We start from the raw sequence: 13233 nt of genomic DNA, 5'->3' as shown, positions 1-13233 counted from the left end.
GTGATCCCACATAGTTGCCAACCTCACTGAAGAAGACCTTCTGATTCCCATTCTTTTGAGCGGGACAGATTGTGAAACCAGGACATACTCTCACTGCCTTCAAGAGTCCTACTCAAAGGTCAACATATGAGGTCCTTACTGCCCTCATTTTACTTTTAGCAGTATCTTATTTACCTCATTTACAAGTCTATACTCTTGTTTATTAAGCTTTTTAAGATCTTCAGATAGCAAACACTGTCCAAGGACAAAAATTATAAGTTGTTGCAGTTTAGCCACTAAGACAAGGGCATTGGTATTGTGGGTACTGATGTAGAGTAGCTGTCTTAAAACTAGTAAGCTTTTTGGGTTACGTTGAAGGTACTAAACAGAGCAGGGTAAGACAATATTATCCTAGAACAGCACGCATAGTCTCTAGCTCTGATTACACACAGATTTTGCATTATGCCTCTTGGGAGTGAAAAATAAGGCAAAAAAGCCCCAAAGGGAGGGTTAAAAAAGCTAACAAGACCCTGAGGCCTTCTTTCCAACAGGCTTTCCCTACAATCCTATTGGTTTAAAGCCTAAAGTAAAAATGAAAATGGTTGCCCGGAGATTGGGGAGGTAACTCTTGAAGATGAGAGTTTAAAAAAAAAAAAGAAAAAAACCCACACACTATAAGCAACCAGAATGTTTCCAAAACATCTTGTAAACCACACAGAAGCCTGGCACTGTTACATCTTGAAAAAAGCAGCTGCACAAGTGTCTTACATTTTAGAAGTGCTTTATGTTCTAAAATAAGCAGTGCATCAAAGTGATGTGGAACAGCTCAAATGAGACTTTCTGCTTTCCTTGTGCACATCTGCATTTAGAAGAGAAATTATGAACTTGCACAACAGGTTATAAAATGTGTCCTCATATGGTGTTTTACAATACACCCCAAGCCCTCGGTCGCTGTTCTTGCCAAACCAAGACTCTGGGCTCCTACTTCAGTGTAGTCTCCTGCGTGGGAACTCCTTGACACACAGTTTTCAGGGTTAATAATGATGGGGGTAACAGAAATTTCATCCTTGGCAGGCAGACTGACCTTGGGAAGGTGTCTAGGTTAGACATTCTTAGGGGAGTCGAAATCTTTCAGCCTTTATCTCCAATCAAACCGCAGGCAGTAGACCGGACAATGATAATGTCTCCTGTGTCCTTGTAACAGCCCACGCAGAGGTGGCCTTTGGCCTTGCACTGCTGGTGGAAGCAGATGAGATCCAGCAGAAAGCAACAAAAAAAAAAAAGCAGTCTTTGAGCTGGTGGGAGGGCTGGGGCAGAGCTGCCCAGTTATCTCATGCCATGGGGTGGACTTGCTCGATGGTAGGTTTTTCATGCTGAGAAGCTTCATAGGTGACAGTAGATTTTTCTTGCTAATGAGAAACTTGCATAAACAAGGGAAATTAGCTTGTGCTGAGCCCTCGGTGCTGCAGGTAGATTGTTATCTGTGTCTGAGTGAGGCTAATCTGAAGATAACTAGGGTAGCTCTACAACTTCAGAGCTGTTGTACAGACACCATCAGCAGCAACAGGAACCACATGAAAAGATAACATTTGTCAGTCTACCCTCCTTAATAGCAAGGCGTCTAACACATTGAACAGGAGTTATTTACTATGGGAATATAGGACACTAGCCTGCATGCCCAGAGGCCTCCTTATATGCAATTGAACTGCTTAGTATTTGAACCTCAAGGGTAACTACATATTCAGCTTTTCCAGCCCCTTCTGCTAAAAATACACAAACTTTTATTCATTGACTGGCTAATACTTGAAAAAAGTAGTCCTGGACATGTTCTGCTGCTGAAATGTATGATTTGCTTAATTGAGATGGAATCAGCCATTTTTAGTGAGAGAATGGAAGAGGAATCTTCTCTCCCAAGGGCTTTGATAACTCTTGTTATTCTTTCCAGCACATTTCTGCTTTTTTCAGGGTAGTCAGGCCCAGAGCTGAGAACGGTTTCTTACTTTGCCTCACACACTCCATCATGCAACAATAAAGGAAAACATGCCCCTGAAGTAAATCAGTAAAATTGGCTTCCCTTACAGTACGGCAGTGGACTTGCCTGTCAGGGTACACAGAAAGCACACCAAAAAAGTCTGAATAGTAGTGTTGGTACCTCAGTGCTGAACAAAGTGCTGGGCAGGCAAAGGGCCTCTCTGCAGCCCAGTAAATACAGTGCTGGTCGGGCTTCTTCAGGGCTGGTGGTGTGCAGCTGGCTGAGTCCCTTCAGCAACCTGTGCCTCAGCTCTCAGGCTATAAAATGGGTGCAATGACACTGACTTCTTCGGGAAAATTCAGCTGAATTCATCTTGGCAGGGAGGGGAAGGGGCAGCTCCTCAGCACGTCACCAGTGATGCTTTGCCATGAGGAGGTTGGCTGCTATGGGACATTTTGGCCACAGTTTTGCACTGACCTCCTTCCCATCCTAACAGTGCTTGCCCCCTGCCTGCAGCCTCCTCTCCTTGCACCACAAGGCAGTCCTGGGCTCCTGCCTCTGTGGGCAGACTCCTTTTTGGCTTCTCCCAGAGCATCTCAGAGGCTCACACAGTCGTTCAGCACTACAGGATGTGACCCCATCCTTGGCTGCCTACAGCCCCCCTTTGCTCTGTTCCCAGACCTCTGTCTCCCAGTTTGCCACCCACCCTTCGCAAAGTCACCAGCTGTCCCTTGACCCCCACGTCACTTTCTTCTCCTTTCCAGGCTTTATTTCAAATAACCCAGCACACGGTAGCACCTCTAAGGAAGCACTGCCCTACCATACCAACCTGCTTTCACACCCCCACATCCAAGCTATTCACTGCTTCCCAGCCATAATCTGCATGAGGGAGAGGAACACAGGGACCAGAAGGACATGGGTGCATGGACACACACGGATGGCAGATGAGAGATGGTGAGAGCACTTCTCATGACAGCGGTATCAGCACAAAGTTACAGCCTGAACTCACCTACAGCCTGGCTCCTGCCTCTACTAGGGACAGTGCCCACACCCTTTTCCATCTACTTTACTTGTGCTTATGAGGCTTCAGTAGTCTAACTGCTACTTACTGGAACTATTGCTATTTTTGCCTTACATATAATTTTTTTTCAGTAAAATAATATTATACAGTAAACCTGAAGCTGAAGATGCTTAATGAGCTTCCTAGCTGGTAGACAATTCTTCAGGGCAGTTCATGAGATGGTTGCCAAGGCAGTCCCCTCTTTCTCTGTTTATCGCTGAACAGTGGCAAAGGGTATTAAAAAACCCCAACCAAACACCTTGATCTTTTCACTCTGTAATGTCAGGTTTAGTCTCTCATCTATTCAGAGGAAATCAGAGCTATAAATAGTCCTGCCCTGCTTTTCATGCCTTAGTTTACAGTATTAAGAATTCTTTTTTCTGGTGCTGAAAGCTGCAGGGTTTTCATTTAGGGAGGCCAACTGTTTTGGTTAAAGTGACCATTGAAAAAGAACGATGGTACCATTACAGTGATAACAGAAGTAGCCAAATGTACTTTCTGATGGGCCCTTCTGCCTGCACTCTGACAAGTCAGAGGTTGTCTCAAGAGGTTCAGCTTTGGAAGGAAGGAAGGAACGCATATTTACTCCTTGGACTGTCCTATTTCAACTGAAAAGTCCCTTCAGCACCTGTGCAAAGACAGTCCAGGAACATTGCAGTGCTATTAACTCCACATGATGAAGTCTTATCTCAGCTTACAGCAAGCTCAGCTCTGCAATATGCCAAGGGGCACATAATTGCCTCTATAGGGCATTACTGGGCCTTTTCAAGCATGTTGAGATACTTCATATGAGTTACTTCAACTGGAAATCTGCACTGATTGAATAGACTGACCACATTCCCTCCTTTCCCCCATACACAATATATCTACCAATGAAAGGAAGGTTACGGTTTTTGGGGATATCACAGGTGAGACACTAACCCAGGAAATAATTATGTTCTATTTATTTTTTACCACCATCCCTCTTTAAATCTTAGCAGTATTTCTCCCACAATCTGGGTGTTAGTGAATAAGAACTGCTTTTACTGCTCTACTAAGACATCACTTTTAAGAACTGCTCTCTGCCCTGAGCTTGCCCACAGTCTGACTCAGTCTCACTGGCTGGTTGCCTTTCATGGGATTATTCAGGCTGGCAGGGACCCCAGGAGGTCTCTAGCCCAAACCTCTGCTCAAAGCAGGGTCAGCCATGAGGTCAAACCAAGTTGCTCAAGGCTTCATCCAGCCCTGTCTTGAAACCCTCCTATGAAAATCTGCAAGTGCTACCCAAATAAATGCCTTTATCTTAGAAGTCAGTGTCATGAATAGCAGCACATACTTCAGTTCATTCACTTTAGCTATGAAGTGAAAGATCCCATCTTTCTGACCTCAGTCAGTACCACAAATGTCCACCTTTTCCATCACCATTCCAGTTGTCCTGGTTTTGGCTGGGATAGAGTTAATTTTCTTCTTAGTAGGTGATATACTGCTATGGTATGGATTTAGTATGAGAATAATGTTGATAACACACTGATATTTTAGTTGTTGCTAGGTAGTGCTTAGTCTAAATCAGGGACTTTTCAGTTTCCCGTGCTCTGCCAGCGAGCAGGCGCACAAGAAGCCAGGAGGGAGCAGAGCCAGGACAGCTGACCCGAACTAGCCAAAGGGATAGTCCATACCATAGAATATCATGCTCAGTATATAAAGCTAGGAAGAAGGAGGAAGGAGAGGATGTTTGGAGTGATGGTGTTTGTCTTCCTAAGTAACCATTATATGTGATAGAGCCCTGCTTTCCTGGAGATGGCTGAACACCTGCCTGCAGATGGGAAGAGGTGAATGAATTCCTTGTTATGCTCTGCTTGCACACACGGCTTTTGCTTTACTTATTAAACTGTCTTTATCTCAGCCCATGAGTTTTCTCATTTTTACCTTCTGATTCTCTCCCCCATCCCACTGGGGGAGAGTGAGCAAGCCCCTCTGAGGTGCTTAGTTGCTGGCCAGGGTTAAACCATGACACCGATTCAGAAGGGATCCAAAATAAGTACAATTAAAATTAATTTTAAAAATAGGAGATTGTTTTCCTGTAGGTTGCTTTCCTATATTTTCTGTTTTCTGAGTCTTTAAGAAGTTTTAAGGTTACACTTTAAGTTTTTCTCTGCAATTTTTACGGTTATCTCTCTTTCTGAAAAAAAAATAATAATAATTTCTGTCTATCTTCATTCTACTCCCTGGTTCCAGCAGGCTGAGTGTTAGCAAAAAGACTTGCAAAACAGAGGAAGCTATTGCAAGAGCTGCCAACAGTTCCACAAAAATATTCATATCACAAAGTTCATCTGCACAACTGACCACTCTCATTGAAACAGCTAAAGTGTGAATAGGCTGCAGTAACTGAGCTATCCTCCCATTTTTTTCCCATGACCTCACTCATCCAGTACTTCAGTGCAGTTCATGTGGGAAAATACCACCTGACCATGCTGTGCCATGTTAGCAACGGGGACTTGAGTCTCTGAATTTGTTAATCCATCAGCAACATGTATTAAAAGAAATGTTAACAAAATAAAACAGCAAAATCTGCCATAATGGACCGTATCTGGCTATAGTGGCCAGGGTGCCAGCAGAGTGCAATAGGCAAGTCCATTATCAGCACGTGAAGATGTCTAATACAACAAAGAGCATCTATTGAGTGGTTCCTAGCTCCTCTTCTCTGTCTTGTGCTCCCTTGCTGAGTGCCTTCACATAGTGCTTGGACCTACCAGCCCATGCAGGGACACAGGCAGGAATTTGTATCCCTTGCATCTGAGTTCTGCCATCATGCCAAGCATGCTTACAGCCCTCACCTCAGGCTGGCTGGGCTGTAAAGACCAGGGCTTTCAGCAGCTTTGTTTAGAGCTAAGCCTGCAAAGATGAACAAAGTCCACCCCCATGTTACTCTAATGTCCTTCTTTAAACATGCTGCTGTCTGATTACTGTTGTTTAATTACCATCTGTTACTGCTACAGGACAGTCAGAATGCCTGCACATGCCCTTTTTATCCTGTGCAAATGGCATTAGCCTATAATAAAAAAAAAATTCCTCCCATGTGTACTTGGGAAGGAGGAATGGAAATGTAGAGGTGGCTGGAGTAATGTGGTAATGACGGACAAATTTGGCTTTGATAATTAAGCTTGCCTTCACTGTGTTAGACTGCACCTGTTTGGGATTATTAAGGCAAGAAAGTAAATTGTGAAATCTTAGCCCTTAAATAATGTCTTCCCTTTTCCGATTGATTTAATCTTTCCTAAAATCCAATGTCCAAAGAAACACATTTGCTCATCTAAATTGCTGTTTTTACTCCCTAGCAAGGCCTGCCTTCCTGCTGCCTCTAGACCTAGTGTAACTCTTCTTTCTGTCCTGCTGGGCAGAGCTCAGTGGGTGGTGGATGTACAAAATGGTCATGTCCTCATGAACTTTCATGGCAAACAGTTCTCCTTTGGTAAAAGCAGTTAGAGAATTAACCAGGCAGGTAAACTGCCGCTGGGTGTTTTACTTGAGTTGTGGTCTTTTCCTAAATCCCTACGGTCTGTCTCAAGCATTTTGTATCAGGCTCCAGCCTGCACTGCCTGAGCTTGGTCTAACTTTAAGAAAGGCCAAATTAGGTGACCAGGGCAGGACACTGGATTTCTTTATCAACATCCTTCTTGCTACCAGGCTTGCAACTTTGCAGTAATACTCAGTGATTGCTCTTAAACTGTTTTTGAGTGCAGTAATTGCCTTTATGTTTTCTGTCAGGGCATATTGTGGGTCCTTACCACAAGCCCATACCATATAACCTGAAGTACAGCTGCTATCCATAAACCAGAAATTGAGTATAATCTACCATGTCCAATGGCACCATGTCTCATCTTTCAAAGGTGGTATTAATTGTGATCTGGACATTTTTGTATTACTTGGAGAGAATTTATTTTGGCTTTCCTATTTGAATGTGCTAAGGCTATTTCAAGACCTGTTATGCCCCAGCTCGTTCAGTGTTTGTCTCAGAGAAGCCAGGAGGATCAAAGCAGGCAGAGTTTTAATTTAAATCTCAGAATTTTCCTGTAATAAACAAAATAACCACACTGCAGACAAGGCTTCGCTACAAAGCCCTCCATCAGCTGTGCACTCGTTGATTTTGGGGGTCCAACTCAGCCTTGGCCCAGCACATTGGAGGAGATGCTTCTGACCAGCCTGGCAGCAGATTGTCCCACATGGATACAATTTAAATAAGGAACAAGGACAACAACTCCACAACATGGGCTCATGTGAACTGCCTCACGAATCTAAATCTCCAAGCAAGCAAAGCCACCCACAGTGATGGAGGCAGGAGCATGATTACAAGAGCAGACATCTGTGGCAGGATCAGGCCAGCCTCATATTCCTTAGGACATGAGCCTGAGTAGTTCAGTGCTTACTTGACAAATCAATTCCATAATTTTTTCTATAAAAATTTCAATTAATATAAATAATATGTTCTTTATTCTGTGCGATTGCAGACATTTCTGCTGTTCAGCACGATTTTGCATATTTGGAAAGGAATCACATCCTCTTTGTGGTACAGAAGAGTTTGGAAAACAATTACTCCATATTGTGCACCAAAGCATATATGCATGATTCCTGAGATGTATATGGTCAACTTGTGTTTCATGAAATCACATTATCTTCAGCTGTAATTCAGAAGATTTGCCAGAAAAAAGGAAGTATTACACTCAGTATACGGTGCTAGAGCATTCTTCTGTTAAAGGACTTTACCCTCATGGCCTGTGTCTTCATAACTCTGTGAAACTAAAAGCAACTGTCACTGCCTGCACCAAGTCGTCTATCCCACTCAGATGCTTCTTTCAAGCTCTCACCATATGTTACTTCAAACATTTATTTTAAACATCTGATTCTTTTCTTTTTAATACTGCTGCAATGTCACTGATGCCAGCGGAATGATACCTGTAAAGGGCAATGAGAATTGGGACCTGAGGTTACAACTGGTATGCCGAGAAGAGCAAAGGGTACAAGTCAGCTGAGGAAATGGTGCTCAGTTTTTGGGGTAGGTGAGGGTAAGGTTCCATTTTGAGATGAAGCAGAAGTAAGGGACAACTTTCAGAACTGAAAGCGCTCAAAGTAGTTGAGATTTTAGCAGAGTGTGAGAGGTACCTCCCAACACTGCATCTCAAAATGGAAGAAATCTTGTAACAAGCCTTTGTTCTGGGAGATTCCCACTGTTCTGAGTAAGAAGTCAGGGATCCTTCAGACCAAGAAGCAAAACTACAGAGATCTAAGGCTCTGAAAGTTTCCAGGTTTCTCATCTTCCTAATGAACCACGTGCTATCTGCTGTTGGGTCTCTACCATACCTGCTGCTGTGACCAGACTTCAACCTTCCTGTCTCTGGAGGAATTACAACCAAAGATGAAGAACCAGAAGAAAGATTTTAAAATCCAATCTCTTCATTCTCCCGTTATATGATTCCAAGATCTTCTTCACAGAACAGGTGAAAATTCCCCATGAAAAAATGGGAAGAGGTTTAATTTCCTGAACCTCTGATCTAGTGGGTTCTTTGGGGATTTCCATTTAAAAAAACCCACAATTAAATCCGGTCTTCTTGTCAGAAAATAATACTTCCCTAAATATTTCATCAAACCTCAACAAAGCAGACCTGATATGGGGAAAAGAAAAACAATGATCCACCATTATTTGGCACTGCAATGCTAGGAAGCTTCTGGGGTTTTTTTCTGCTTCTTTGAATGGCCAGCTATATATGGGTATCAGGGGCTGAGCAGCAACCTCTGTACCATCATTCTGATACTGGGGAAAACCGCTTCAGAGACTCTCTGAAAAGTAGGACAGGATGAAAGCAGCTTTTTACAAACAGCTGAGCAGGAAAACTTCCTGTTTAAAGATGCATATGGTGAAAGTAAGAGATGGACATCACAGTAGAGATAGCACAGAGCCATCATGTCACCCCTAAGGATAGCGCATCCTTTGTGTCACTTGTGAAGCTGAGATTGCACTGATGAGAAGGATAAGAGGCAGCTGGCAAGGTGCTCCAAAATAGTAAGCTGGGATGGGCTGCAACTTGAATTTTAGCTGGAAGGGAGGATCTCCATAAAATCTGAACTACGTATGTCAATGCAAATTCAGCTTTCAGTTGACATCTGCATGTATCAAGTCTGTCAAGTTGAACAAGCTGAAGGGAGGTAACAGGGAGAACATGTTCCCACTTCTTCAAAACCTTTAGGAGGAGTCAGCTCTCACAGAAGGAGATAAACAGCTCTCTGTGGGGCATATTACACAGATCGTTGCTCATGTGTCAACTCAGAAAGGAATTACTAGGAGAAGGCCAGCACAACCAAAGCTTCTTGTCCCCAGTATAGCTCTGAAGGGGGGTTCTCAAATAGCAGGGAAATTACAGCTCCTCCTTTTGAAGGGCACTGGAAGGACACCAGCTCTACTGCATGCAGACTCAAAGAGCAGGTAGCTATCGGGATTCACCTCCCTGTTTGCCATGCTCAGTGGCAAGCTGAAGCCTTCTTTTAGCAGGACTTTCTGAAGTTAAAGACTAGATGTCTGGAAAAACCCTGCCGGTCTACACTGGTCCTCAAGCTATGCAGCTGGTGTGCTTTACACACTCTCAGGAAGTGTAACACCTAACTTTCAACAGACTTGCATTCCACAGCAAGATAAGGTTTCCGGGGGACTCAGAGGTTTCCAACCCTGACACTTACAGAATACCAGAGAAGAGTGAAGGGCACTTCATTAAGCTAAGGCAATCCAGACGTACCAGGGTACTTCAGCAAGGAAACTAATTCTAGTCTTAACCCCGTTAAAGCATTTGGACAACATACAATTTTATTTCCTAAAAAAGTTTAGAAAGCAGTTGGAGTAACGCAGAGACAATAAACCAAAGCTAATGTATTAGGTAACTCCGAGACACAGAACATTTACCATCTCCCCTTGTACTAGATATAGTCCTTTTGCTTTACTGACAGGAATTCAATTTCTTCACAACTCAAAGGCCAGGCCACTTACCCTAAATGAGAAAGGAAGCAAAAGCATGACCATTTCTGTGCTCAGTGTGTTCCTGTCAAAAAGGTGTGGGATGGAGAACTGAGAGACTTTCTACAGTTCAACACTGACAGAACTCAAGCTAAAAATAATGTGAATATCCACCATAGGAATGCATCAGCCTCATGGCGACTGGGATTGCTGCACACATCATGGCAGTTTTCCTGCTTTTTGAATGACAGCTAATTTTTTACTACCCTCCTCCACTTGCTTCACAGCGTTTATGAAAGTGGTGGAAACTGATTTAATTTTTTGTTCCCACTAGAAAGCTGTGTCTCTGAACACTTCCTTTGTGTTGTTAGTGATAAATCAGAAATAGCGAGCAAGTAAGTTTGAAAAACATGGCAGAAATGTCTTTTTAGCTAGGCTAGCTCACAGTGAAAATTTTGTACTATGTTTTACTTTGCCTCTCCTCAAAGAAATCAGATTTTATGGCACTGGTCACAAGTCAAGAAGTAACATTTCTATAAATGACATTTTTAGATGGCAGGATTCCACTTTTTAACTTACCCAAAGGAAAACTTGAATAATGAAAAACCAGTTTCCTACCACGCGAAACCTAAGTCCTAGGTCAACTTCAAATAACTAAATAAAGAGAAAAATTTCCCCACCCCACAGCTAACTCTTGTCCTTGCATTCTTAGTCTGGACACCTGAAGTTGCGGCAAAAGGTTTGCTATTCTTGCCGTCCTGCAGAAGCTCTGAATACATGCGCAGATGAGAGAGAAAGCTTTCCAGGGGGTATACAGCAGGCAGGCAGGCAGCCGCGCTGTGTGCAGGAGCAGTGCTGCGACAGTCTGTGGTCTGTGCTTGAGATTAGAGCAGATTAAGAGATTCACTTGTCCCCCTGGCTTTAAAGTCGGTTAATGATGCAGAGGTATGCAAAGAAACATATGCGAAGAAAAACATTCGTTTGAGCAACGTCAAGGGGGAAGAAATAAGCTGCAACATTTATCAGCGGAAACACAAGTGTGTTAATGAGAGTAAAACATATACACCAGGGAGCTGGCTTTGGGGCAATCCTCAATGACAGAGGATTTGGATGTGTTCATATAAATAAATAGCGTGAAGTTATTTTGATGAGCTCTTTCAAGTGTGTGTTTCTATGACTATCCTAAAATTTGTGTGTTTACAAATATTTCTTGGAAAGTGGAAATCATGTGCCTTACACATCCACTTACACTGAGGGCTCCATTAGACATAGCTGACTCTGAACTGGGTTAATTTTTGCTTGCTCACAGCAGACCTGGCTGTCCGATCAGGAGCAGCACTGATACCACTAGCCCCAAGACCTAGCTGCTTCCCAGAAACAGCAAGGCATTGAAAACAGTAAAGGGGTAACTGGTTATTCAGCATGCCTGTATGAGGTGCATGAAAAGGCAATGTAATGTAGCAGATGTCAGATGCCTGGTGGGCCCCAAATTCAGTGGCAGAACTAGAGACAGCGTCAGTGAGTTAACAAGGCTTAGTCTGTCAGTGCCTTGTACTTTTCCCAGGACTTCCACCTGGTGCAAGGCAGCTCCTCTGACTTGATCAAAGCACTGGCCTGCTCTTCAGGGGGTGCTTTATTTTCCTGTTGCAAGTCTGTAAATGATAACAGAAGGTGCAGAACCACAGGGGAGCTGAGGTAAAGCAGCTGCAGGAAGTATTAACTGAACTGCACCATAAAAGCAAGATCTGCTGCTGGTCACAAGAGTAACCTGCTTATTGCAAGTGAGATTACATAAATACTGGTGATCACAAGAGGATTCAGTACAATATTCAGAGCAAGACCAAAAAATGTAAAGAACTTACTTGATTTTTCTTCTTTAATATTGTACTCCAGCACACCGGGAGCCTCGTTCTGCACTGGCAGGCGGACTGCAAGGACCATGTTGTTCACATTACTGTCTTTCCTAACCAAGAATATCTGAAAAAGGAGAAAGGAATCAAAAGTTTAGCTACATTATGTGAGCTTCTGAACATTATTTTAGGTCATTGGCAATTAAGTTTTTATCTGTGCAATCCACCCTTAAATGACCTTATTTTAGCTTTGTTCCACTTGGTTGAACTTTACACAACAAAAATAATGAATAAAGGGACATTTCATCTGGGTGAAATTCAGACCTGCAAAAGAACCAGCAAAATGCCTATGCATCGTTGATGTTCCACTTAAGCCTAAGGCAAACTGTTTCACTAACTGAAGAGTATATGCTCTCAGAATTTGTCAAGTGATGCTCCACACATAAGTGCCCTAAATCACAGACAATTCACCCTAGAATGTCCCTGTCTGGGTCTAAACCACGGGAGTCACTTTTATGTTGAGAGGGAAAGGTTCAATTATCCAGAAGCAGAACATAAGGCCAAAGGCTCTGGTGGCCACAGTGTCCCATGGCAGAGTTTTTCATGGGTCCAGAAGATCATTCAGGCTGGCAGGGACCCCAGGAGGGCTTTTGTCCACCCTCTGGGTAAAACCATGAGGCCAGACCAAGTGGCTCAGGGCTTTGTCCAGACAAGTCTGGAGAACTTCAAAGCGTGGAGACTTACAGACTTTCCAGGCAACCTGTCCCACCACTTACTGTCCTCAGAGGGAGAAAGTGTTTCCCTGTACCTAGCCTGAACCCCTCCGGTTTCAATGTATGTCTGTCACCTCTTGTCCTCCCACCATGCAGTGCTGAGCAGAGTCTGCCTTCATCTTCTCCATTACCTCCCTGTAGGTCCCAGGGGGCTGCTATGCAGTCCCCCCCCAGTAGTGCCTAGTTTGCTGCCTGCCACTCGTACATGGCCCTTCCCGCAGAGTGCCAGCCTGGACTGCTGCCAGGGGTCTGCCTTCACAGGGACAGGGCTTTGCGTTTGTTCTTGTGAAATTTCAGAAGGTTCCTGCCAGCCCTGTTCCCCCAGATTGTCTAAGATCCCTCTGGATGGCAGCACTGATGCCAAGTGCATCAACTGGTCCCCAAATCACAGAGCAGATGTGGTTGAAAAGAACTCAGGAGATCATCTAGTCCAGGGGTCCTCAAACTTTGTAACCAGGGGGCCGGCGCGCGGATGCAGTGGCAGGCAGCCATCTGCGGCTGCTTGGTTTCCCCCCCCAACCCCTGGTGGTGGTGGTGGTGGGGGTTTCTGTAAATACCGGGGGCCGGATTGAGAACCCTGGGGGGCCGTATCTGGCCCACGGGCCATGGTTTGAGGACCCCTG

At 44.0% G+C, this 13233-nt stretch overlaps 1 protein-coding gene across 4 annotated transcripts in view; it reads right to left on the bottom strand.

Moving 5' to 3' along the window:
- Positions 1-13233, bottom strand: part of RIN3 (Ras and Rab interactor 3) — a 73571-nt gene that overhangs the window by 32969 nt on the left and 27369 nt on the right. For all 4 annotated transcript variants that reach the window (XM_080396692.1, XM_080396694.1, XM_080396695.1 and 1 more), the window contains exon 3: positions 11850-11964. In XM_080396692.1, coding sequence (XP_080252818.1) covers positions 11850-11964 — 115 coding nt within the window. The remainder of the gene's footprint in view (positions 1-11849; positions 11965-13233) is intronic.

The sequence above is a fragment of the Falco punctatus genome (assembly GCF_963210335.1).
Source record: "Falco punctatus genome assembly, chromosome: 7".
NCBI classification, from domain to species: Eukaryota; Metazoa; Chordata; class Aves; order Falconiformes; family Falconidae; genus Falco; species Falco punctatus.
Note: the sequence above shows the minus strand (reverse complement) of the source record. Positions and strands in the feature narration are given on the sequence as shown.